This window comes from Cavia porcellus, unplaced genomic scaffold (genome assembly GCF_034190915.1).
Source record: "Cavia porcellus strain 051 isolate PalLab524CR breed Dunkin Hartley unplaced genomic scaffold, mCavPor4.1 scaffold_33, whole genome shotgun sequence".
Lineage (NCBI taxonomy): Eukaryota > Metazoa > Chordata > Mammalia > Rodentia > Caviidae > Cavia > Cavia porcellus.
This window is the reverse complement of record NW_026947516.1, coordinates 1538389-1561139: the sequence shown is the minus strand read 5'-3', so window position 1 is coordinate 1561139 and position 22751 is coordinate 1538389. Positions and strand designations below refer to the sequence as shown.

General features: G+C 53.5%; 1 protein-coding gene across 1 annotated transcript in view; it reads left to right on the top strand.

The window, feature by feature from the left end:
* The window catches only part of Mxra5 (matrix remodeling associated 5), a 33512-nt gene extending 30718 nt beyond the window's left edge, over positions 1-2794 (top strand). The window contains 1 exon segment of the mRNA XM_063243000.1: positions 1-2794. This exon segment is cut by the window's left edge and continues 503 nt beyond it. Coding sequence (XP_063099070.1) covers positions 1-1421 — 1421 coding nt within the window. The 3' untranslated portion in view covers positions 1422-2794.
* Positions 2795-22751: the final 19957 nt, after the last annotated feature.

The window sequence follows — 22751 nt, the reverse complement described above, 5'->3', positions numbered from 1 at the left end:
ACGGGGACGTGGTCAGCGTGGCCTGCGAGGCCACGGGCCGGCCGGTGCCCGGCGTGACGTGGCTGTCTCCCACCAACAAGGTGATCCCCGCGTCCTCGGACAAGTACCGGGTCTTCCCCGACGGGACCCTGCTGGTGCACAAAGCCCAGCGCTCGGACAGCGGGAACTACACGTGCGTGGCCAGGGGCCCCGATGGCGAGCGCAGGACCACCGTGTGGGTGCACGTGCGCCTGGAGCCCCCCAGGATCAACGGGAACCCCGACGCCACGGCCACCGTGCGGGAGGTGGCGGAGGCCGGCGGCCGGGAGCTGCTGGACTGCGAGGCCCGGGGCGTGCCAAGGCCCCGCGTGCTGTGGGCCTTCCCCGAGGGGGTCACCCTGCCCGCCCCCTACTACGGAAACAGGGTCACCGTGCACCGCAACGGCTCCCTGGACATCAGGAGCCTCCGCACGGCCGACTCGGGCTCCCTGACCTGCATCGCACGCAACGCGGGCGGCGAGGCCAGGCTGACCGTGCAGCTGACCGTGCTGGACGCCGCGCAGAAGCCGGCCTTCCGCGACCCCCTGAGCGAGCACATCACGGCCGCCGCCGGCCACACCATCAGCCTCAACTGCTCGGCCGGCGGGACGCCGCCGCCCAGCCTGCTCTGGGTGCTGCCCAACGGCACCGAGCTGCAGGCCGGGCAGCGGCTGGGCAGGTTCGGCCACGGCGTGGACGGCAGGATGCTCATCACCGGGCTGTCCCCGGCCGACGCGGGCGCCTACCGCTGCGTGGCCCGCAACGCGGCCGGCCACGCGGAGAGGCTGGTGGCCCTGAGCGTGGGGCCGCCGCCCGAGCCCAGCAGGCAGTATCTGCACCACAACGTGGTCAGCATCGTCACCGGCGAGACCCTGCGTCTGCAGTGCGCCCTCCCGGGCGGCCCCCGGCGTGGACGCTTCTCCTGGACGCTGCCCGGCGGGACGACGCTCAGCAGTCCCCAAGCGCTGGGCCGCGTCTCGGCCCTGGACAACGGCACCCTGACCGTGCGGGAGGCCTCGGTGTTCGACCGGGGGACCTACACGTGCAGGACGCACACGGAGCACGGCGCGTCCACCACCGTGACCGTGCCGGTCATCGTGATCGCCTACCCACCCCGCATCACCAGCGAGCCCGCCCCGTTCATCTACACGCGGCCCGGGGACACGGTGAAGATGAGCTGCAGGTCCGTGGGGATCCCCAAGGCGGACATATCGTGGGAGCTGCCCGACAAGTCGCAGCTGGTGGCCGGGGCCCAGGGCCGTGTGCACGGGAACAAATTCCTGCATCCGCAGGGCTCGCTGACCATCCAGCAGGCCACGACGCAGGACGCCGGCTTCTACAAGTGCACGGCCAAGAACGTCCTGGGGACGGACTCCAAAGTCACCTACGTCCACGTCTACTGAGATGTCCACGGACCGGGTGGACGGCCGGGTCGTCCTTTGGAAGGGGCCAGAGGGGCCATTTGTAAGCACACCGGGGCTCTGGGGCTTTGCAGACGTCAAGGATGCACGGGGCGCACTGGATGCCGGTTGGGTTCCAAGTCGGGGTTCGCTTCGATTTAAGCTCCGGGGATCTCCAGCCGAGGTCACCTTGCAGTCCAGCGCTTGGGTTTGGAGCTGAAGGTCTTCTGCTCCAGCTCAGGCCAGCTCCGGGCGTGGGTAGCATGGTGGACACCATCGTCAGCTCCTCAGGTTGCAAATGAAGCCCTGACTTGGGGTCTTGGGTTAGAAGTTGGCCTTGACCCTGAGCTGGACTTCCGGGGTTCGGGGTGGAGGTCAGCCTTAACCCGGGCTCCTTGCATTGCAAGTTTAACCTTGACCCCGGCTCCGTGACCCGGAAGTTCTTCAGGCAGCAGGAAGGAAGTCGCCTTGAGGACTTTTTTTACAACACCCCAAAAAACGTCACCGGCCCATCCTGGGAGACGGGATCGCCCTGCAATTTCTGTTTTTACCAAAATCACGTGCCTGGCTCTCTAAGCATCCGTAGGGTACTTCGGGGCCATTTTCTGGTAACAAATTTTTCCAATAAACAGAGCCTGAAGACCCCCCAAAGACCCCCAGCAACCTCAGCAAGGCCGACATGATGGAACGTTCTAGAACAGATCCAGTTAGGTGGTCTGCGGTTCCAAAGCTCCAGTGCCTGCAATAAAGTCTTAAGACCATCCTGATCACTATTTTTGTTGAAATCTGCATTCCCACACTTCACAGCTGCCATTTGTAGATGAAAGAACTCTCTCTCTCCCTGAAAATCACTTTTTATATAGTTATATATAAATATATATTTTTTTCTTTCTAATGAGACGATGAGACTAGCAAGGGAAATATTTCCCGTCTCGTTAAAAAATAATAAATTATTGGTCTTTACAAGACTCGGGTATATGGAAATCCAATTAATGCAAAAATAAAAATTAAAAATTCAATCTCTCTCCAATCTCCTGCAAATTCAATAACCACTGTGATATTCCTTTTCCTGGGCTGGGATACTGAATACCTAAATTAATGGTGAAAGCTGTGGTCTGTGAGGGGAGCGGAGGGCCAGAGGAAACAGAAAATTAAGTTATGATCTCACAAAACCGAGTATAGAAGGTTCCAGAAAAGTCTGGAAACTTCTCTGCAGGATCACAGCTCGCTGCGTGGTCCAAGCCATTTTCTCCCTCTTGGCTGTGGGCATTGGTCCATGCTCACACCGATGAGAGAGCTGTTATTTTCATGGCTGCTTTCCTGTACTTTTAAGGTCCATTGGCTGTACATCGAATAATAAAATGATATTTTCCGAATACCTGTGTGAGATTTCTCATGGCCGACCTTCGACTGAGTTTGGGGTATAAATCAGAGCAGTTTAAAACAAATTCCTTGTAATCCCCACGCTTCAATAGTTCTCTTCTTGACACAGTCTTAACAGGCAGGGAAACTGAGTCAGGCTTTAAGGTGAGGAGCTCCAAGGGATAGATGGATGACATGATCGATGCTGAATGATAGCTGATTGACTCATGCCTGAGTATGGACACTAATAGATACATAAGTAGATGATACAGATACATTGATGTTCTGTAGGTAGATATACTGATGGATCAAATGGATGCGTAGCTGACTGAGACACAGATGGTACAGGATAGGTGAAGATCAATACATACACGATCATAGATTGACTCACAGATGTACAGGTGGAAATTTCACAGGTATGGGATCAGATATCTGGATAACCTGATAAACGTGTAGGACAGATGATAGACACTAGGTGACTGTGGATAGGTAGATAATTCAGAGATGGCGGGCACAGATGATTCACAGATAAAATAGGTGACACACACGCAGATAATCCACACAGACAAATATGATTGCAGACAGATGTACAGAAGACAGACAGATCGATGGGCAGACTGATAGTTGATCGATCGGGTTTCTCACACCAAGACCCACATTCTCACCCTCGGTGCTGTGCACATCTGGGACCTGGTGGTTCCCCAGGAGGCTGCAGGATGTGGGTCACGTCTCTGGCTCCACCTCCAGGACCCAGGGCCCCCCCATATGTGACAAAAACCAATGTCCCCCCAGTACGGTCACACGTCCGGGGCCACAGCACAGCTGCCTGGAGAAAGTGAGCTAGGTAAGTCACGCAGCAGGGAGCCCACTACGATTCTGAACGATGAATGCTGACCCCCCAAATTTATATGTATATTCTGGCCCCCTGAACCTACACACATTGCCTGATTTGAAAAAAGTTTCCCTCTGAGGAAATTACTGGAGGATCTCAAGGGGAGACCATCCTGCCTCAGCCTCCTGAGTTCAATATCGTCATGAGAGACAGAGGAGAAGGTGGAGACTGGAGAGATGGGGCCACAGCCCGGGGCCCCCCAGAGTCCGGAGAGGAGCCAGATGCAAGAGAGTTATTTATGAGCAATATACTAAAAGCTACCTCTCTGGGAGGCTGAGGCAGGAGGGTGGCAAGTTGCATCTCAGCCTGGGCAAGTGAGCATTTCAGCGAGACCTTGTCTCAAAATAAAAAATATAAAGAGGCCTGAGGCTCTCGCTCAGTGCAAAGGCTCTGGGTTCCTTGCCCGGCACCGCAGGAAAAAAACAGAGTTGGAGTTGTTTTTTTCCGTCTCCTGGAGGGAGGGCGAGCTGCTAACATCTGGTGTTGATGCTTGTAAATGTGTGTGCACAAGCAATATCTCCCTGTAACACCCTTCTTACTCCCCGCTGCCTCCCAGGCCCCTGCTGCAAAACAAAACCCAGGCCAGGCCACCAGCCGGGAGCAGGACTGTAATAGCAAAGTCACAGGCCAGAGGGAAGGAAGCCGGGGTAGACCCGGCTCCCCGGGAAGGACTAGGCCCAGGGTACTGCAGAATAAATCCCTGAAAAAAACATAGGGCTGGGCGTGTCCATGGATGATTGACATGTTGGCCAGCCAACCGAGTGGGGAAGACCCACCCCGGAAGTGGGTGGCACCAACCAATAGGCTCGTGGCCTGCATGGAATTAAAGGAAAAGAAACAGGAAGTGCCGCCATCTTGGAAGAGGTCCAGTCCTCACCTGCAGTGTTGGACTTTGGGCTCTGGCCTTGCAGGGCAGACTCTCGTTGTGAATCTTCAGGAAGCCTCCAGGCCTTTGACCTCGGACTGGAGTTGTGTCCTTGATCCTTACTGTTCTGAGCGTCTCCTGGATCCTCCAACTCTGCAGATATGGACTCTTCCAGCTCTGAGCCTCCCTTAATAAATCCATTTGTGTAATTGTACCTATAGTTTATAATGCTTTGGTTCCCCTGGAAAGCCCCAATACGTACAAAAAGCTATTTTGAGAAAGAGATCATGCCCACATAATTTGTAACACTATATTTTTATAATTATTCTCTTAATTTTAGTTATTGCTGTTTCTTGCTGTGCCTAATTCATAGACAAATGTCGGTGTACATTAGCATGTAGAGAAAAATATCAGACATGTACGTGTGTGTACTGGCATCTAGTTTCACACGTACACTGCGAATCTTTTGTGTGTGTGTTTTAAAAACAAAATAACAAAGATGAAAAAATTCCACCAGCAAATTAATACCAGTTAATAGACTGCATATTGTTGTCTTCAGATACTTAGGCAGCAAAAGATGATCAGTGAACATACAAAGCATTCTTTTTTGGTAGACTAACAGATTAGTGGTGTAGCTCTGAGATGAACACGCCCTGCTCAGATGAAGAAACACAAATGGCACATAAATACACGGAGAGACGATCGCCATCACGGGTTGTTTGAGAGATGCAAATTGAAACAACTCTGAGCTTCCAACTCGCCTCAGCAAGAAGGGTTAGCATCAAAAATCAACCCATAACAAATTCTGGAGGAGCTGTTGGAGGGATCACTGATCCCAGCTCTCTCTAAATTTGTCTGCACTGCCCCGTGACAATCTTAAACACGCACAGTCACTTTACTACTGAAAAGATGTTTGATAAAGCACGTGTTTACTTATTTTGTAAAGCCACAAAGCGGTTCAGGAATAAGCATGGAGTCTGTGTGGAAACTGATTGAGCTTTCTGTCATGCCAAATAAATGTGGATATGTTGGCCGGGTGTGGTGGCTCACGCCCGTCGTGCCAGCACTCGGGAGGCTGAGGCAGGACGGTCTCTGTGAGTTCGAGACCAGCCTGGGCTGCAAAGTGAGCTCAGAGTCGGCCTGCACTGCATATCGAGACCGCGTCTCAAAAAAGACAAAAAAAAATGTGGATATGTAAGTCTCGAGAGGAAAGAGAAAGTTTCTTTTATTATTATTATATTATGGTTATTATTATTATTGAGTGCCACGGAGCTCTCGTGAGCCCCATCAGACCACACATTCCGTGGGCCAGAAGGAGCAAATGGACTTTATGGTTTTCCTAAAGATTTGCCTTCAGAATCATTGCAAAAGTGGCTCAGGAATGCAAGTTTGTCCCTCTGTTTTTTCTTTCTGAATCACAGCAGTGGAATTGAGGTCTGCTTTAAACAAACATTGCAGGAAGCAACGGACGAGGACTTTCCGACGACCCGATGCAAACCCGGATTGATTTCCTGCTTGCGAGGCTGGAAGCTGGTTCCTGTGTGTGAACACTGCGTTCACAGGCAGAGCACACACCAGCCATCACCGTGCACACCGCTGGCCTGCAGAAAACTAGAATATTTCAAAAGGAGGGAATCACGTGTTTTTGTGGCCTTCCCGGTGGAAAGCACGCAGTGCACAAAACGTGCTTTAGAAAAAGTTATTATGACAGTAAACGACGCACAGACACAAAACCCCATAAAATCCCCCCGCCCTGCCGGCTCCCCCAGGTCAGGCCGCCCGCCCACAGCTCGGGGTGCTCGGTGCTCGGGGGCTTCAGCTGCACCGTCCTGGCCGCCTCCGTGTCCCGAATGGACCCCAAACCCTGACCTTTCCCTGTCACTGTGACCTTGGGGAGCAGCCGGGGGTCGCTGGGGCCAGCACCACTGAATAAGTATCTGTTATCCATCTCAATCTCCTCCTCCTCCATCTCCTCCTCCATCTCCATCTCGTCCTCCTCCATCTCCTCCTCCTCCATCTCCTCCTCCTCCTCCTCCTCCTCCTCCATGTCCTCCTCCATCTCCTCCTCCTCCATCTCCTCCTCCTCCTCCATCTCCTCCTCCTCCATCTCCCTCCTCCATCTCCTCCTCCTCCTCCCTCTCCTCCTCCTCCATCTCCTCCTCCTCCTTCTCCTCCCTCCTCCTCCTCCTCCATCTCCTCCTCCTCCATCTCCTCCTCCTCCATCTCCTCCTCCTCCATCTCCTCCTCCTCCATCTCCCTCCTCCTCCATCTCTCCTCCTCCATCTCCTCCTCCTCCATCTCCTCCTCCTCCATCTCCTCCTCCTCCATCTCCTCCTCCTCCATCTCCTCCTCCTCCTCTCCTCCTCCATCTCCTCCTCCTCCATCTCCTCCATCTCCTCCTCCTCCATCTCCTCCTCCTCCATCTCCTCCTCCTCCATCTCCTCCTCCATCTCCTCCTCCTCCATCTCCTCCTCCTCCATCTCCTCCTCCTCCATCTCCTCCTCCATCTCCTCCTCCTCCATCCTCCTCCTCCTCCAGCTCCTCCTCCTCCATCTCCTCCTCCATCTCCTCCTCCTCCATCTCCTCCTCCTCCATCCTCCTCCTCCTCCATCTCCTCCTCCTCCATCTCCTCCTCCCCCATCTCCTCCTCCCCATCTCCTCCTCCTCCATCTCCCTCCTCCTCCTCCTCCTCCATCTCCTCCTCCTCCATCTCCTCCTCCTCCATCTCCTCCTCCTCCGCCTCCAGCTCCTCCTCCTCCATCTCCTCCTCCATCTCCTCCTCCTCCATCTCCTCCTCCTCCATCTCCTCCTCCTCCATCTCCTCCATCTCCTCCTCCTCCATCTCCTCCTCCTCCATCACCTCCCATCTCCTCCTCCTCCATCTCCTCCTCCTCCATCCCCCTCCTCCATCTCCTCCTCCTCCATCTCCTCCTCCTCCATCTCCTCCTCCTCCATCTCCTCCTCCTCCATCTCCCTCCTCCATTCCTCCTCCTCCATCTCCTCCTCCTCCTCCATCTCCTCCTCCTCCATCTCCTCCTTCTCCATCTCCTCCTCCTCCATCTCCCCCTCCTCCATCTCCTCCTCCTCCATCTCCTCCTCCTCCATCTCCTCCTCCTCCATCTCCTCCTCCTCCTCCATCTCCTCCTCCTCCATCTCCTCCTCCTCCTCCACCTCCTCCTCCATCTCCTCCTCCTCCTCCATCTCCTCCTCCTCCATCTCCTCCTCCTCCTCCACCTCCTCCTCCATCTCCTCCTCCTCCATCTCCTCCTCCTCCATCTCCTCCTCCATCTCCTCCTCCTCCATCTCCTCCTCCTCCATCTCCTCCTCCTCCTCCATCTCCTCCTACTCCATCTCCTCCTCCTCCTCCATCTCCTCCTCCTCCATCTCCTCCTCCTCCATCTCCTCCTCCTCCTCCATCTCCTCCTACTCCATCTCCTCCTCCTCCTCCATCTCCTCCTCCTCCATCTCCTCCTCCTCCATCTCCTCCTCCATCTCCTCCTCCTCCATCTCCTCCTCCTCCATCTCCTCCTCCTCCATCTCCTCCTCCTCCTCCATCTCCTCCTCCATCTCCTCCTACTCCATCTCCTCCTTCTCCTCCTCCATCTCCTCCTCCTCCATCTCCTCCTCCTCCATCTCCTCCTCCTCCGTCTCCTCCTCTTCCTCCATCTCCTCCTCCTGCATCTCCTCCTCCTCCATCTCCTCCTCCATCTCCTCCTCCTCCATCTCCTCCTCCTCCATCTCCTCCTCCTCCATCTCCTCCATCTCCTCCTCCTCCTCCATCTCCTCCTCCATCTCCTCCTCCTCCTCCATCTCCTCCTCCTCCATCTCCTCCTCCTCCATCTCCTCCTCCTCCATCTCCTCCTCCTCCATCTCCTCCTCCTCCTCCATCTCCTCCATCTCCTCCTCCTCCATCTCCTCCTCCTCCATCTCCTCCTCCTCCTCCTCCATCTCCTCCTCCTCCATCTCCTCCTCCTCCATCTCCTCCTCCTCCTCCATCTCCTCCTCCTCCTCCATCTCCTCCTCCTCCTCCTCCATCTCCTCCTCCTCCTCCATCTCCTCCTCCTCCATCTCCTCCTCTTCCATCTCCTCCTCCATCTCCTCCTACTCCATCTCCTCCTCCTCCATCTCCTCCTCCTCCATCTCCTCCTCCTCCATCTCCTCCTCCTCCTCCATCTCCTCCTCCTCCAACTCCTCCTCCTCCATCTCCTCCTCTCCCCTCCTCCCTCCTCCTCCTCCTCCATCTCCTCCTCCTCCTTCTCCTCCTCCTCCAACTCCTCCTCCTCCATCTCCTCCTCCTCCATCTCCTCCTCCTCCATCTCCCTCCCCCCCTCCATCTCCTCCTCCTCCATCTCCTCCTCCTCCTCCTTCTCCTCCTCCATCTCCTCCTCCTCCATCTCCTCCTCCTCCATCTCCTCCTCCTCCATCTCCTCCTCCATCTCCTCCTCCTCCATCTCCTCCTCCTCCATCTCCTCCTCCTCCTTCTCCTCCTCCATCTCCTCCTCCTCCTCCATCTCCTCCTCCATCTCCTCCTCCTCCTCCTCCTCCATCTCCTCCCTCCATAGTGAAATTACACAATGCCCATCTCCTAGGGAAATCTCATCTCTTCTGCTACCTCAAATTTCTGTGCAGCCTCTGAGACTGTGCGTTTTGAGTGTTGTGAATAATCTGCATAGCAGCCCATTACCCAGGCGAGCTGAGCAAGCCCACCATGCGATGCCTTGAATACAGCAAATTCCTTTTTATGCAAACACATTTCCCTCCAGAGCTGTTCACAGAACTGCATACTTTTGTGTGTGAAGGATGCAAGTCTGAACCGTTTCCCCCTCTGGCTGCGTCTCATATTTTCCGTTCTCACCCTTTCTGATTTTCCAGAAGCCCGGTCTTCACACTGAGGTTGCATATTTCCTTCCCTGCATGCTTCTGGAATAGTTTTTCTTTTTTAACTATTAAAATTCAAAACATGTGGCATTCAGCTGAGGGGACGGTGCTAAGATCTTTTGCTCCACCTGAATATCAAACCAGTTAATAATCCACGATGTTTCCTTACTGGCTGGAAATCCTAGTACCCTGAATATCGGGATCAGAGTCTCTTTTTCACTGTAAGTTGTTTTATCAAAAAAAATCTGCTATATCTATGCATGTTTCTCAGTATTATTTATGTTATCGTAGGGACTGTCCATTTTGCATTTTATTATATTTTATTTTATTTGTCTTTTTGAGACAGGGGCTCACCGTGCAGCTCAGGCTGGCCTTGAGCTCACGCTGTAGCCCAGGCTGGTCTCGAATTTGCAGGGACCCTCCCGCCTCAGCCTCCCAGTGCTGGGATCACAGGCGTGAGCCACCGCGCCCGGCTTCTATTTTGCATTTTCATAAATCTCTTAGGATAAATTCTGACAACCAAAAGCCCCTGTGGCTTGATGGGCTGTCAGTTGCCGACGGCTAATTTTTGCAGAGCTGAGGGTTGAGCCCGGGCCTCTCGCACCCCAACAGGCCTGCACCTCTGAGCACCTCCGCACTCTCCCTAACCGGGTTCAGAGAACGAATCGCTGTGGGCGGTTGTGTTTTATAAGGTTGCACCTTCCCCGGCAGAGGTGTGCGTGTGCTTTCTTGCTTTCAAAATCGTCATTAGTGTCTGGACTACGTTTGCTGAATATCAAACCGGCTGTGTCCTCAATATTTAATGTTTGCTAAATATCCACTCCGATGCTGCCTGCTTTGGTTTAAGCTGAGATCCCCGATGATTCCGCCTGTAAAAAGTTATACTGATTTTTTGTTATTTTTTTTTTCTTACTGGCTGGTTGCAAAAAAAATGATTTCTGATTTATAGACAAGGAAAATATCACATGGTCAGATTTTTACTGTCACGGCTGCAGACACTAATTCTGATTTATCAGACGCTCTGCAGAGATTCAGGACCGTAATGGCTGCTACCCGTGTCAGCTTGAGAAGCGGAGACACTTGGCTTCGGTCACATTTGAGCATCTCTCTGTCTATAAGGTACGAAGGTGGTTTTTATTTTTTCCCCCGCCTGAACTAGAAATTGCACCCAGGACCTTTGCACGGAGCTATATCCCCAGTTCTTTTTTCTGTTAATTTTGAGATAACAGCACACAAATCGCTTATTTTCCCCAGTTAGGCTTGAACGTGCGATCCTCCTGCCTCAGCCTCCCCGGTCGATTGCAAGCATGTCCAGCAGAGTGTGTGTGCACGCACGTGCATGTGTGTGTGTTTAAAGAAATATTGGGTTTCAGCAAAAGCTTTCCCCAAACACGTGCAGCCCTGGCCCGGATTCATTCACAGTTAACTGTAAAACACCCAGGAATCCTGGTATGCGTCTGCTGAGACGTGAGTACCCTAAAAATTCAGCACCGCAGAACCATTCACCATCTCCTCCTCCTCCATCTTTTTCATGCATTCAGTCAACAACCATCCGTGCACCAATTTTAGGTCCGGACAAAGAAACAAGTGTAAAATTTTTAAAAGTGCAAAAGCAGGAAAGGACAGTGAGGGTTCCTGTGTGTGTTTGGGGCCAGCACCCAGTGGAGCTGGGGACATTTTGCAGGAGGGACGGCTCGGGTCACTCGGGGAGACACAGCCCTGATGGCTAAGTGACGAGCCCGCAGGCTGCCTCTGGAATCTGTCCTGACTTTGGGCAAAGATCCTGCCCGCTGAAGACGCCCAGCCTCGCTCGCTGAGGATTTTAACGCATCGGTCCTGGAGCTCTGGTTCCCCACTGCAGCTCTGATTTGGTTAGTTTGCAAAGATGCAAAATAAAAACAAATTTAAAGCCCGTCCTGGGGCACTGCGGCCCCCGCCTTCCGGCCCCGGTGCACATGTGCGTGTGTTTAGGTTCCTGGCATCTTCGTCTCCGTCTCGGGTTTGTCTTCACGCTCTGGATTAATGGCCCAGCCGGGGAGGAGCAGGCCGGGGACGCGGAGCTGTTTACCCCGGAGTTCACATACTTTAACGATGTTGTTTACTGCACAAGTAGCTGGAGAGACACCAGGCCCTGTGCACGGAATTGCTTGTTTGCTGGAATCGGACTGTGATTTCCAGACTCTCGGGCTTTTGCGTGAAGATCTGTGCCCGGAGCTTTGCAAATCAACCAGAATGCTCGAGTGTCCTGTTACACCGGACACCCGAGGTATAAATGCAGGATACACGGACCAAAGGACAGGGCTTTTGCAGGAGAGGAAGGCAGGACAAAGGCCGTCTGCTTTGTATTTATTTTTCCTTTGTTGGTTTTTGACACGGGCTCTCGCTGAGCGATCCGGGCTGGCCTGGGCTCACGTTGCAGCCGAGGCGGGCTTGGAGCTCACAGCACCCTCCTGCCTCAGCCTCCCGGGTGCGGGGAAGACAGGCGTGCACCGCGCCACCTGGTCAGTCCCAGAGTCATTTTATTTTCCTAATATTTTTGTCAGTTTTGATTAAATCTGTGTGCATAGAATTTGGCGCTTCTGAGGGCCGGCTGGGTAGGGCAGGACGGTGATTCAAAGGTTCCAAAGGCTGGACTTTCATGTCTTTAGGCCTTTGTCTATTTGGTGACAGTCACCCTCTGCGGAGGGCAGGAGAGGGTTTGAGGTGAACAGGAACAGTAACATGCTCTGAGGCAAACAGAGACGGACAGACAGACAGACAGTGTGTTGATTAGACGTGAGTCCTTAGCAAAAGAATTGCACGGAACGGCTACGATCTGCAGATCACGGAGCCAGGTAAGGCTGCAGAAACCCAGAGCGCTGATCGGGAGCAAATTTTGTGATTCCGTGTCACCCCCAGACGCCCTCACCGAGTCTGAAGTGGGACAGAGACTATGTTTTATTGTTTATAAAGTGCTATCTTTTATTGATGCATTTTTAATTTGCAGCGCTGGGGATCGAGCCCGCGGCCCCTGCTCTGAGCTCTGCACCCCGAGCCGTTCTCACTTGTGGTGCTGAGTCGGTCCCGTGCTGGGTCCCTGCACGGCCCAGCTTGGCTGCAGACCTGGACGCCTCCTGCCTCAGCCTCCCGGAGACGGGTGGGGACTGTCCGGCGGAACGCGGTGCGTGTCCAGTGCCTTGTTTGCTGTAGCCGATCGCCAGGGAGTGTTTGGCCAGCGAGGAGTTTCCATGGCGTTGGCGGGGCGGCCACGTGGGTGGCGGCGGAGTCCGGCTCACGATGACTGTCAGGCTTACCCGGCACGGTGGGCGTGTGTGTGCAGGATCAGGGAGAGAGAGCGTCACACACATGTAGGGAACAGGACTGCGGCCTGCGGAGTCGGGGGACAGCACGGGGAGGGGGCGCTGGGCCGGCTCTGCACGCGCTCAGGGCCGCCAGGGAGCGGGCGCCGGGCACGGTGGGCACCGGGCGAGGGCACCGGACGGCGGGCACTGCGGGGCGCACCCCGCACAAGCCGTCCACGTGCGGGCGTCTGTCTATGCGTCTGCCAGCCTCATCGGCCTATCTCAGATTTCTCTCTGTCCATCTGCCTGTCCATCTGTCTGTCCATCCAACTACGTGTCCATGTGACACATTATATCTGTCCCGTCTGTCCACCACCTGCCATCTGTCTGTCTGTCTGACTCATCTGTGTCCTGTCTACCCATCCTGTGTGCATCCTGTCTGTCCATCTTGTGTATGTTCTCTTTATGAATCTATCCATCTGCCTGTCTGTCTATCTATCTGTCTGTGTCTGTCTGTCTGTCTGACTTATCTGTATCCTGTGTATCCATTCTATGTACATCCTGTGTATCTATCTTATGTGTGTTCTCTTTATCTGTCAATCTACCATCTGCCTGTCTGTTCGTCTGTCTGTTTATCTGTCTGTCTGTCTGTCTGTCTGTCTACCTACCTGTCTGTCTGTCCTATATGTAGCCTATCCATCCATTCTATGTGTATCCTGTCTGTCCATCTTGTGTATGTTCTCTTTATCAATCTATCCATCTGCCTATCTGTCTGTCTGTCTGTCTGTCTGTCAGTTTTATATGTAGCTACCTCTCCGTTCTATATGCCTCCTATCACATGCGTATGCTTTTTATCTCTCTATCCATCTGTTTAATCAATCTATCCCAAATTTCTCTGTGCCCACCTCTCCACCTGTCCACCCATCCGTCTGTCCATCCCGCTGTGTCCACCCACCATGTCACATCTCCCGCCTCCATCTGCCCAGCTGCCTGTCTGTATGTCTGTCTATCTATCTATCTGTACCTTTCTATCTCCCCGTCCCTCCATCTACCTTATCAGTGTATCCCAGATTTCTCTCTGTCCGTCTGTCCATCTGCTCATCCATCCATCCGTCCACCCAACTCTGCATCGATCTGTCCTGTTACACATATCACATCTTATTTATCCATCTGCCCGTCTATCCATCCACCCATCCATCCGTCTTTCTGACCTGTGTGCATGCTATCTATCTATCCTATCTTGGATCTGTCTATCCACCTATTTATCTGTCTATCTGTATGTTTTCTATCCATCCTTTACCTATTCTCTGTATCTCTGTGTCTATCTCAGTTATTTTTTGTAGCACTGGGATTTGAACCTTGCGCACGCCAGGCAGGTGCTTGGACCGCTGAGCTAACCCTCCAGCCTTTTTTTATTATTTTAAGCATCCTGCCCTGCTGCCCGAGTGAGCCTTGACCTGGAAACCCTCCTGCCTCAGCCTCCTGAATGGCCGAGTGGCCGGCAATGGGCCCCCCGCCCCGCCTGCTCCATTATTTCAAAGCTGAGCATTTTCATCTGTTGTTGGGGGGAATCAGAATCAACAGGAAGCAGCCGACAAACAGCACCCAGCACAGAGTGGCTGCCTGCAGAGGTGGGGCCGGGACTCGGGAAGCTCTGCTTTGCAGGGAAGCCTCCCGCTTAGGTGCTCCTGAGTCCAGGCTCAGGCAGCCAGCTCTGCAGAGCGCTCCTTAGCTCGCTGGCTCGGGTCAAGTCTCTGCAGGCAGGCCTCCAGCGGGATCTGCCCCGGCCCCGAAGAAAATCTCACCGAAATCTCAGAGCCGGGTCCCAGCTCTGCAAACCCACAAAAGCCTGAGTTGCATGAGCTCCCGGGACGCATTTCCTGGGGTCACCAGGGGCCCACCCCAGGAATGCAATCTGCTCTGGGAATCCTTAGGAAGGGAGCCCAGGGGGGCAGGGAGGCAGCTTCTGGGAGAGACCCCTGCAAGCCTTCAAGGTCAGCAGTGCCAGGCCGAGGTGAGACCCTTCCGCGCCCAGCTGAAATCCGCCGGGACCCATCTGCGTGAGATTCTCAGGCCAACAAAGCCACGAGGATCTGTTTTGCAAAGTGCTAGGAAAAAATCTAAGTAAGTAACTAAAGCAAGCCGGGCTGGGCTGGGCTGGGCTCGCAGGATGCTTTCCAGGCCGAGAGAGAGGAGGAAGCCTGCCCGCTGCCCGCAGAGATCTCTGCACTGATCTCGCTCTGCAAACCTTTCCACGCGCCTCTCCGATGAATCACGGTGGAGCCGGAATCCCAGTAAACCCCGAAGCAAAATGTGGGACAGAGAGGCCTGGTGCGGAGCCACATCACAAAAATAAAAGACCCGTCAGATGCGTGTTGTATTTCCTGGCAGCCGTCACCATGGCAGCCCAGAGAATCTCAGACCAAAAGAAAAGTCCAGCCTCAGGTTCTGCAGATTCCTGGGGCCTCCCTTCCCGAGTCCATCAGGGCACTGCACGCTGGACAGCACAGAAAGCCCACGCTGGCCAGGGAGAAGGACGGTTAATTAGAAACGCATGCAGCCAGGATGGCCAGACCGAGCCAGGCCCAGCAGCACAAAGGGAAACACAGCGTCCAAGCCAGCGAGCGCTTTCCTGAGATGCAAAAGCTAATGCAAGCGTCACAGGGGAACCCTAAGCCTGACCCCGGCCCCCTCAAACTGTGGGGAACCCGGCTGAGCACGGCCGTGCTTGTAACTCAGGGCGGTCATGGTGTATTTGTGGCATTGCAGAAGCCACCTTCTGGGTTATTGATGGATCTGACGCTGTGCAAAGCGGTTCCTAGCAGGGCGCCAAAGGGGGGCCGGCAGCCTCGGTGCAGGGAAGCACGATCAGAATAATTAGCAGGAGAAAATGGGGTCTTTAAAACCACAGGAAATAACCCACATCCGCAGAGCATCCTCCTCCGTCACCACGGGGGACTTGATTCTGTGACCCCCGAGCTACCGAACCCCAAACGCCGAGCCCTTCCTTCAAAATACAAACAAACCAAAACAAAACCAATTACTAGAAAATCATGCAACAAAAAAGACAAATAAATAACAATAGCAAAGAGCCCAAAACAAGCAGGATATAGATCTTCAAAACACGGTGCTGGGAACAGAAATAAGTTTGATATTTTACATATTTTTTAAGAGTGCCCCAGATCCCCAGACAGAAGAATGCAATCCGTGAATGTTAACTGTTTTGTTCCGAGAACTCAGAGAATTTGTAGCACAACCATCTTAGCTATCCTAGGTGTGCATACTTGCAAAGGCTCATGCACGCCTAGAACTTCCCCTAAACAGCTTACGAGAATCGATTGTATTATGCATGAAGAAATGAACAGCTACTTTGAAGAAAAAGAGACATTATGTTATCCATTGCTGATTCCATAACGCTGTGCTGTGAAGTCCAGTAATGATTTTATTCTTTGTTTAGAGCGGTTCTAGCCTGTTTTGTATTGTTTAATTTCAATATACATGAAGCTATGGAAAGCTACTTTGCAGAGAACAAGAGACATCATGGCGGCCACCGTAGATCTCCTGTTGTTTAGGTTTGAAATCTGTGTCACTAACACTGTTTTCTTCTGATTGCTTTGTTCTGTTTTGTTCTGTTTAGTTTTACCCTCTTTAAAATAAAAAAAAATTCTTTAAAAATACCTTAGTGTCTGCAGGAAGCCAACCAGGGCCTTAAGAAATAATAAATAAAACTAAATGGTTTGGGATTGTAGCTCAGCGTGGAGGCCCTGGGTGATTGAAATCACCACGACCAGCACAAAATGTTTTTTTTTTCTCAGTCTATATGAAAGAAAAACATCAGGCCCTGGGCTGGGATATTGTAAAATAGCTCTTTCCACCCCGCAGTCTGGGTGGCAGGCTCTGAGGAAGGCTCTGGCTCCTGTCCACCGAATTCAGGGAGTGCCGGTAACCACCGTGCCAGTGAAAAACGTCCGCTCCTGTTTCCAAAGTGCCACATGTTGAGAAATCCGCTGCGTCAATAAATGTTAAATACTTAGAACCACCCACACCAGGCACTCATTAATTTTAATGCCCGGTTTTAACAACCAAATATATTCAGAGAAACGGTCTTTATGCGAAATAGCTTTCTGATGTCTGCAAGATCACATTGCTCATGAGGAGATCAGAGAGTCACTTTATGAACAGCACTCAGTGCTCCTGTCCGCTGAAGTCCGTCAGCCCCTCTCTGTCCTGTCCTCTTCCTGGTCCCAGATCTCGTGTGCTGCACACGGGCTGACGCGCCCCCGTCACAGATCTTGCAAACGGCATGAGGACACTGTGGCTGGCAGCGTGTGTAATTAATGACCGGCAGAGAGACCCCGGGAGCCCGCAGCCCAGCCGGAGGGAGCAGCCCTCTCAGCCCGGCATGCACAGGATGAAGTATTAGCAGCTGTGCGAGGGACCGGATGACCCGGGGGGTTAATGACCGACTGCGTGGGATGCCATCTGGGCACTGATCCTTTCCGTGCCCGCCAGGCGGGCTCCCGGGGATGGTCCTCAGATGTCTGTGAAGACAGTTTAGTAGCAATTCATCATGCCTCGGCCTCAGCAGGGACTGGCTAAAAATCCTTCGGTCTCAAACCTTTGGAAAAAAGGGTACAGTAATGTCACAGACCTGGACCAAAAAGCCACACCCCGGGGAGTACTTTCTTGTGCAAAATCTGGCTTTACTGATGGTGGCAGCTCTGTCCTTGCAAATGGCACTGACAACCCCCGGTCGTGTCATAGCTGAGCGGCTCTGCGCCACCTCGGTTGGCTCGGGAGGCCTGAGGATAGCCCTCCTCTCCCTGGACGGGTCGTGGATGTGCGATCCCGGGTCCCCCCTTCCGTTCTGGCCCTGTTCCCCGCTCCCCTTCACGGCTGCCAGGCCCTCCCCAGCTTCCCGTCACGTTCCTCCTTTGGAACCAGCCCGCCATGGACTGACCCTCTGCGACCGTGAGCCACACGAACCCGCGTCTGCAAAACGGGACTCCGGGGACGGCCGGCTGCAGCCGGGCACACAAACCTCGTCCTCACCCCGTTCCTGAACGCGCTGGCTCTGGGCCGATCGCCCTCGGCATCCGCATTCAACTGAACCAAATCTCTAAAAGGTCTTCCAGCAGCGTGCAAGACAAGCGTGTGTGTGTGTGTGTGTGTGTGTGTGTGTGCTTGTGTCTGTGTGTACACACACAGTCACGAAACGCTTCAGAGCTCACAAATATTATTCCCCCGTGTCATAGCAACCCATGAGCACAGTCACGGTGCAAATATTTCCCGGCTCCCCACACAGGCTGCTCTTCCCCTGGATCCCCGGGATTCCCCCGGCTTTGCCAGCTGCGGCTTGGGCACCTGGATTTCCCTGTGTGCAGCCTCCCACTCCTGCGGGATTTATTTGCAATATTCATTAATTAGCGCTGTTTGCACACAGCCTGCAAAGGCCCAGCTCCCGCAGGTCACAGGCTCTGAGCCGCCAGGCACGCTCGGGCACCCAGCCTGAGAGGCCGAAGGGACCGGGCATCGCGATGCTCAGGGCAGCTCAGGTGACAGCTGCGGAGGGCCCGGCCGCTCTGGAGCCAAAACCAAACAGAAGCTGAGTGGCTGGCACCCGGTCGGCGCTGACATGTGCAAGCCTGCCAGGCTTTTCTAGAAGCCCAGAGCCTTGGCACGGTGCACAGCTAGAGCCTGCACCAGTGGATTCCCTCATGCACACGGCCGGTTTGCAGAGAGACAGCTCAGTGCAAAGTGTCCTGCAGAGACCCTGGGCGAGGCCCGGAACCCCGGCAGCCATGCTGAGAGGTGAGACCCTCCGGAGCTGACCCGACGGCCAGGGTGATAACCTCGGAACGCCTTGACCGCTGGCCGAGCTGCAAGCTGGACACGGCCGACAGCCGCTCCCTGAGGCCTCCCACCTGCCCCCCAACGTGGTGATGCTGAACCCCTAAACTCACCTAAACCTCCTTGAAACCGTGTCTGCCGTCTGTCTGGACGACGTAGGGAGCCATTGAGGCTGGAGATGGATCAGATGCATGATGCTAAAGCATGCCCAGCCCTGGGAACACAGAGAGCCCAAAGTGAGATTTGCAAACCAGCCGTTCCAGCACCAAGCAGGCCGGCGAGTGTCCAGGCGGCGGGCTTGAAGTGGGCATCATCCTCCTCCTCCTCGGTGCATGAATTAAGGTGCCCCTGGGTGCCCGTCGGGAGGGGAAAGGCTGCCCCGATCCCGGCTTTCGCTCTGATGGATTTTCTCAGTCAGGTTCTATCCTGAAGAGCTGTGTGACTGCAGACCACAGCTTTCTGGGGATCCCTGGGTTTGTCCAGCGGGAAATTTCGGTGGGGGATCCCCACCTACTGGTTATGTTTTTGCCATCGACCAGGCTTCGTACGGCAGAATCACAGAGAGATCAAAAAGAAATCCATGAAACCGTCTCCAGCTTGGCCCTGAGCTCCAAAGAGGGACGCCCGTGTCAGCGTGGAAATCACGCTCAGGCAAAGATCTGCCGCCCTGGACAGCACGTTTCCACACGAGACGGACGAAGGGGTCCGGGTCTGCCTCTGCTGAAGTCACCCCGATTCCTGATATCCGGGCTGAGGACAAGAACCCTTGATTTCTGCAGAACACTTTGGAGTGTGTGCGGTTTGCGGAACTCTGGGACTGATCACGGGCACAGAAATCACACGCACCGATGCAATGCTCACACTGCCAACCCTGAAATCCGTGCCCCTCTGCCGCTGTCTTAATCATTTTCTTTGTCCCCAAGACAAAATACTCGACACGCCTGTCACCCCAGCACCAGCGAGGCTGAGGCGGGAGGGTCTCTGTGAGCTCGAGATCAGCCTGGGCTGCACCGTGAGCTCAAGGCCAGCCCGGACTGCATAGAGACACAAAAAAATAAATAAATGAATTGGTGATCCTTAGGAATGTTTGAGGGCTTCGAAAAGAGAAGGATCCCTCTGAGGTAGGCCTGCAGAACTGTTTGTTAAATGAGATGAGTCCAGCACAGAATCACAAACAGGCAGTGGAATACTATACAGGTGTGAATGCTGACATCACCTGACGGTTTTCATGGAATCTTCATGCACGAACGTGGGCTTTCGCCGTGTCTCCACCACCAGGGGAAAGGACTTGTCTATACTGTGCGTGATACTGGTGCGTATTGGGCGTGGTATAGCACATTTTTTTGAACGTGTAAGGTTCACTGGAAATTTTCTGCACGTTTCTAATACCAAGGTCCAGCTGGAGACCCAGCAGGCCAGATTGGCCCAGAATTGTAATTTTATGAGATGAAAGCGATTCTAAAGACAGACCGTAGTGAGAGACAGAATTCAATACTAGCGTGTCACACACCTCAAAGGAGGGAGAACGCAAGCTTTGTGTTAGGTGTATATTTTTTAAATTTTATTTAAAGAGAGAAAAAAAACAAAACAGGAAAAGGATACAAGTAATGCACAATTTCAAAAAAATAAACAGTAAGAAATCACTGGTTAATAGATAATTATTGTCATCTTAGAAATAGTTGTTCAAGTTACAGGATTAAAGCATACAAAGTGACATTCTAACAGTCAGACTGCAAACAGTTGTGTTCAATGATCCAACAAAAACGTAGTAATATGGTCCATATACAATATATATATATATGAAGCAATACAGGGCTTCAAATCGAGTTAATAGGAAATCAAAATGGTTACTATGATATATCCTGCTAATTATATATTTTAACGCCATCTCTGCAATGCGTAGCCCCCGATGGCGCGCTGTAAGCATCTGCACCAGCTCTGGGGTCCGCCTGGTGCAGCCGGGCAGCAGGTGGCTGTGCGGTTCCCGCCGAGCTCATTTGCAGGCAGAATGCAGAAGGCTTTGAAGGCCTCACTCCGGATCCCAGAGGAGGCGGAGAGAAACCCTCGCGTCTCTCAGGGCAGCCCAGACGCTGTCGGGGACGCCCAGGCCCGCAGCGTCAGGCCCAGCACAACGCTGACCCGGCTTGGCTCAATTCTTCTGCCAAAGACAATTTGCTGCAAAGCCAGCTCTGCAAACCGTGGTCGGACCTTTGCATCTCAGTATTCAGGCTGCAGGAGCAGCCTCGCCCAGGCACAGCAGTTCTGTGACAGAAACAGCGGTGCTGGACGTTCACCCCTGTAACCCGCGCTGGTGAGTCAGGACTATATTTACGTCTGATTGAAAGCAGTTACGAAACAGGCATTAGGGCTGAAACCCAAATTGCACGCCTTCAAAAATCAAAAAGCAGGGTATGTAGACACACGGATGTTTATCATCGTCGTAAGGAGCCTTCAAAAAGCCCCTTTAGGTTTCCGCACGAGATCCGCAATCACAGGACCCTTGCACAGACAGCAGATCGTTCCGCAAGGCTGCAACCTAGAATTAAGTGATTGTGAATAAAATCTTGTACATTTGCAGTTTTGTCCCGAGGATGAATTTAAATCAAGTCAAACTGCATCAATTTATACCAAAAATAAAACACAGTATGTGTGGAAACCAGGGACAGGTGAGAAGAAACTGGTGGCACTCTGCTGGGAATCGATTCCGGGAGACGGCAGAAGTGAGCAACGCTAGAAATATTTGCATGATTTTGAGGAAAGACACAAATTGGACAGAAGAGGATTCTGGTTCTGAGGCTCAGTGTGTTGAGTCGTGCAGGCTGCGTAAGCCAGGCTGGGTTCCAAGCCGTGGAGACCCTCCCGCCTCAGCCTCTCGCCAGTGCTGGGATCGTAGCTGTAAGCTGCCACATTTCCTGTGTTGGCGGTGTTGTTTTTAAATCTATTTTTAAGCGTTCGGTTTATCAGCCTGTGGCTGCAGGACAGAGTGTTTACCCGCCTCGCGTACAGTGGGGTGCACGGACAGAGACGCACCTCAACGCCTCTCAAACTCCTGTCCTGCCATGTGTCTCCCGGCCCCTTCCCATCTGAGGGACCACCATCGCTCTGGTCTTTTATCTGGCTGCTTATTTACACTCTGGATTTCTAAACAGCACAGTCCATCCTCGTAATGCCCAGGTCCCTCGTGTGTGAAGCCTCCCCGTCCCTCACGCTGCCGGGGAGCCCCAAAAGCAGCCGTCGGGTGAAATCTGCGAACACATGATCAGAATTAACTCGCTGCAATGCCAGGAACACTTCTGTGGGATCACAACTACACCGAGCCGGATTCCGAGGGGTTACAGTATTGGGGTTGCAGTATATAATCTGGGATTTCAGTGCAAGTGGACTGGGCAGCGCAGTTCGCTGAGATGGTCCCCAAAACTAAGTGGGGCTTCACTGCCGCGGGCAGCTAGATCCCACGGGAAGTGGAGAGGAAAACCGGTCTTCACCAGGGTCCGGCTCGCTGGTCCACATCCACGGCTCCCGCAGCTCCGCGTCCAGCACCCGGAGCTGCGTCCTGTTCTGGGGCTCAGCCCGGGGCGCACGGAGAAGGAGGCTTTGCAGAGCTGCTGGCCCCGAGGAAAAGCTCAGGCCTCGGCCTGGCTCGGAGCTCAGCAGCCGGACGCGGGGCGAGGTGCAGGTCCATGTCCCTGCCAGAGCAACGGCTGGGTTTCTTGCAGGTTTGTACACACACACGCATGCACACGCGAGCAGACGTACGCATAAACACACGCACACGAGTACAGAAGCCCGCAAACTAACGGGAAATGTAGGCCGCGCCTGTGTACGTAGATATGCTCAGTCTGCCTGAATAAGACAAACGCGTATAAACAGTTTATATCCGCGCAGCTGACAGTTTGTAACAACAGCTTCTATTTAAATCCCCAAGACTTCACAGGTAGGAACCGTTTAGCTGCAAACTGTATCTCGTGGCTGGTGCAAATGGCCTGTAACCTGTCTGTCTGACTGTCTGTCTGACTGTCTGTCCACTATGTATCTTTCCACTGGCCAGCATGTATCTATTGATCTGTTATCTATGTATCCATCACTTATCAGCTATCTGGAATGTATCTATCTGTAAGACCCCCAAATGCATCCACAGTGTTCTGATAAATTCCTGGGGGCCCCGCGGACACCACCTCGAGATCCTGCAGAGCCCAAAGGCGCCT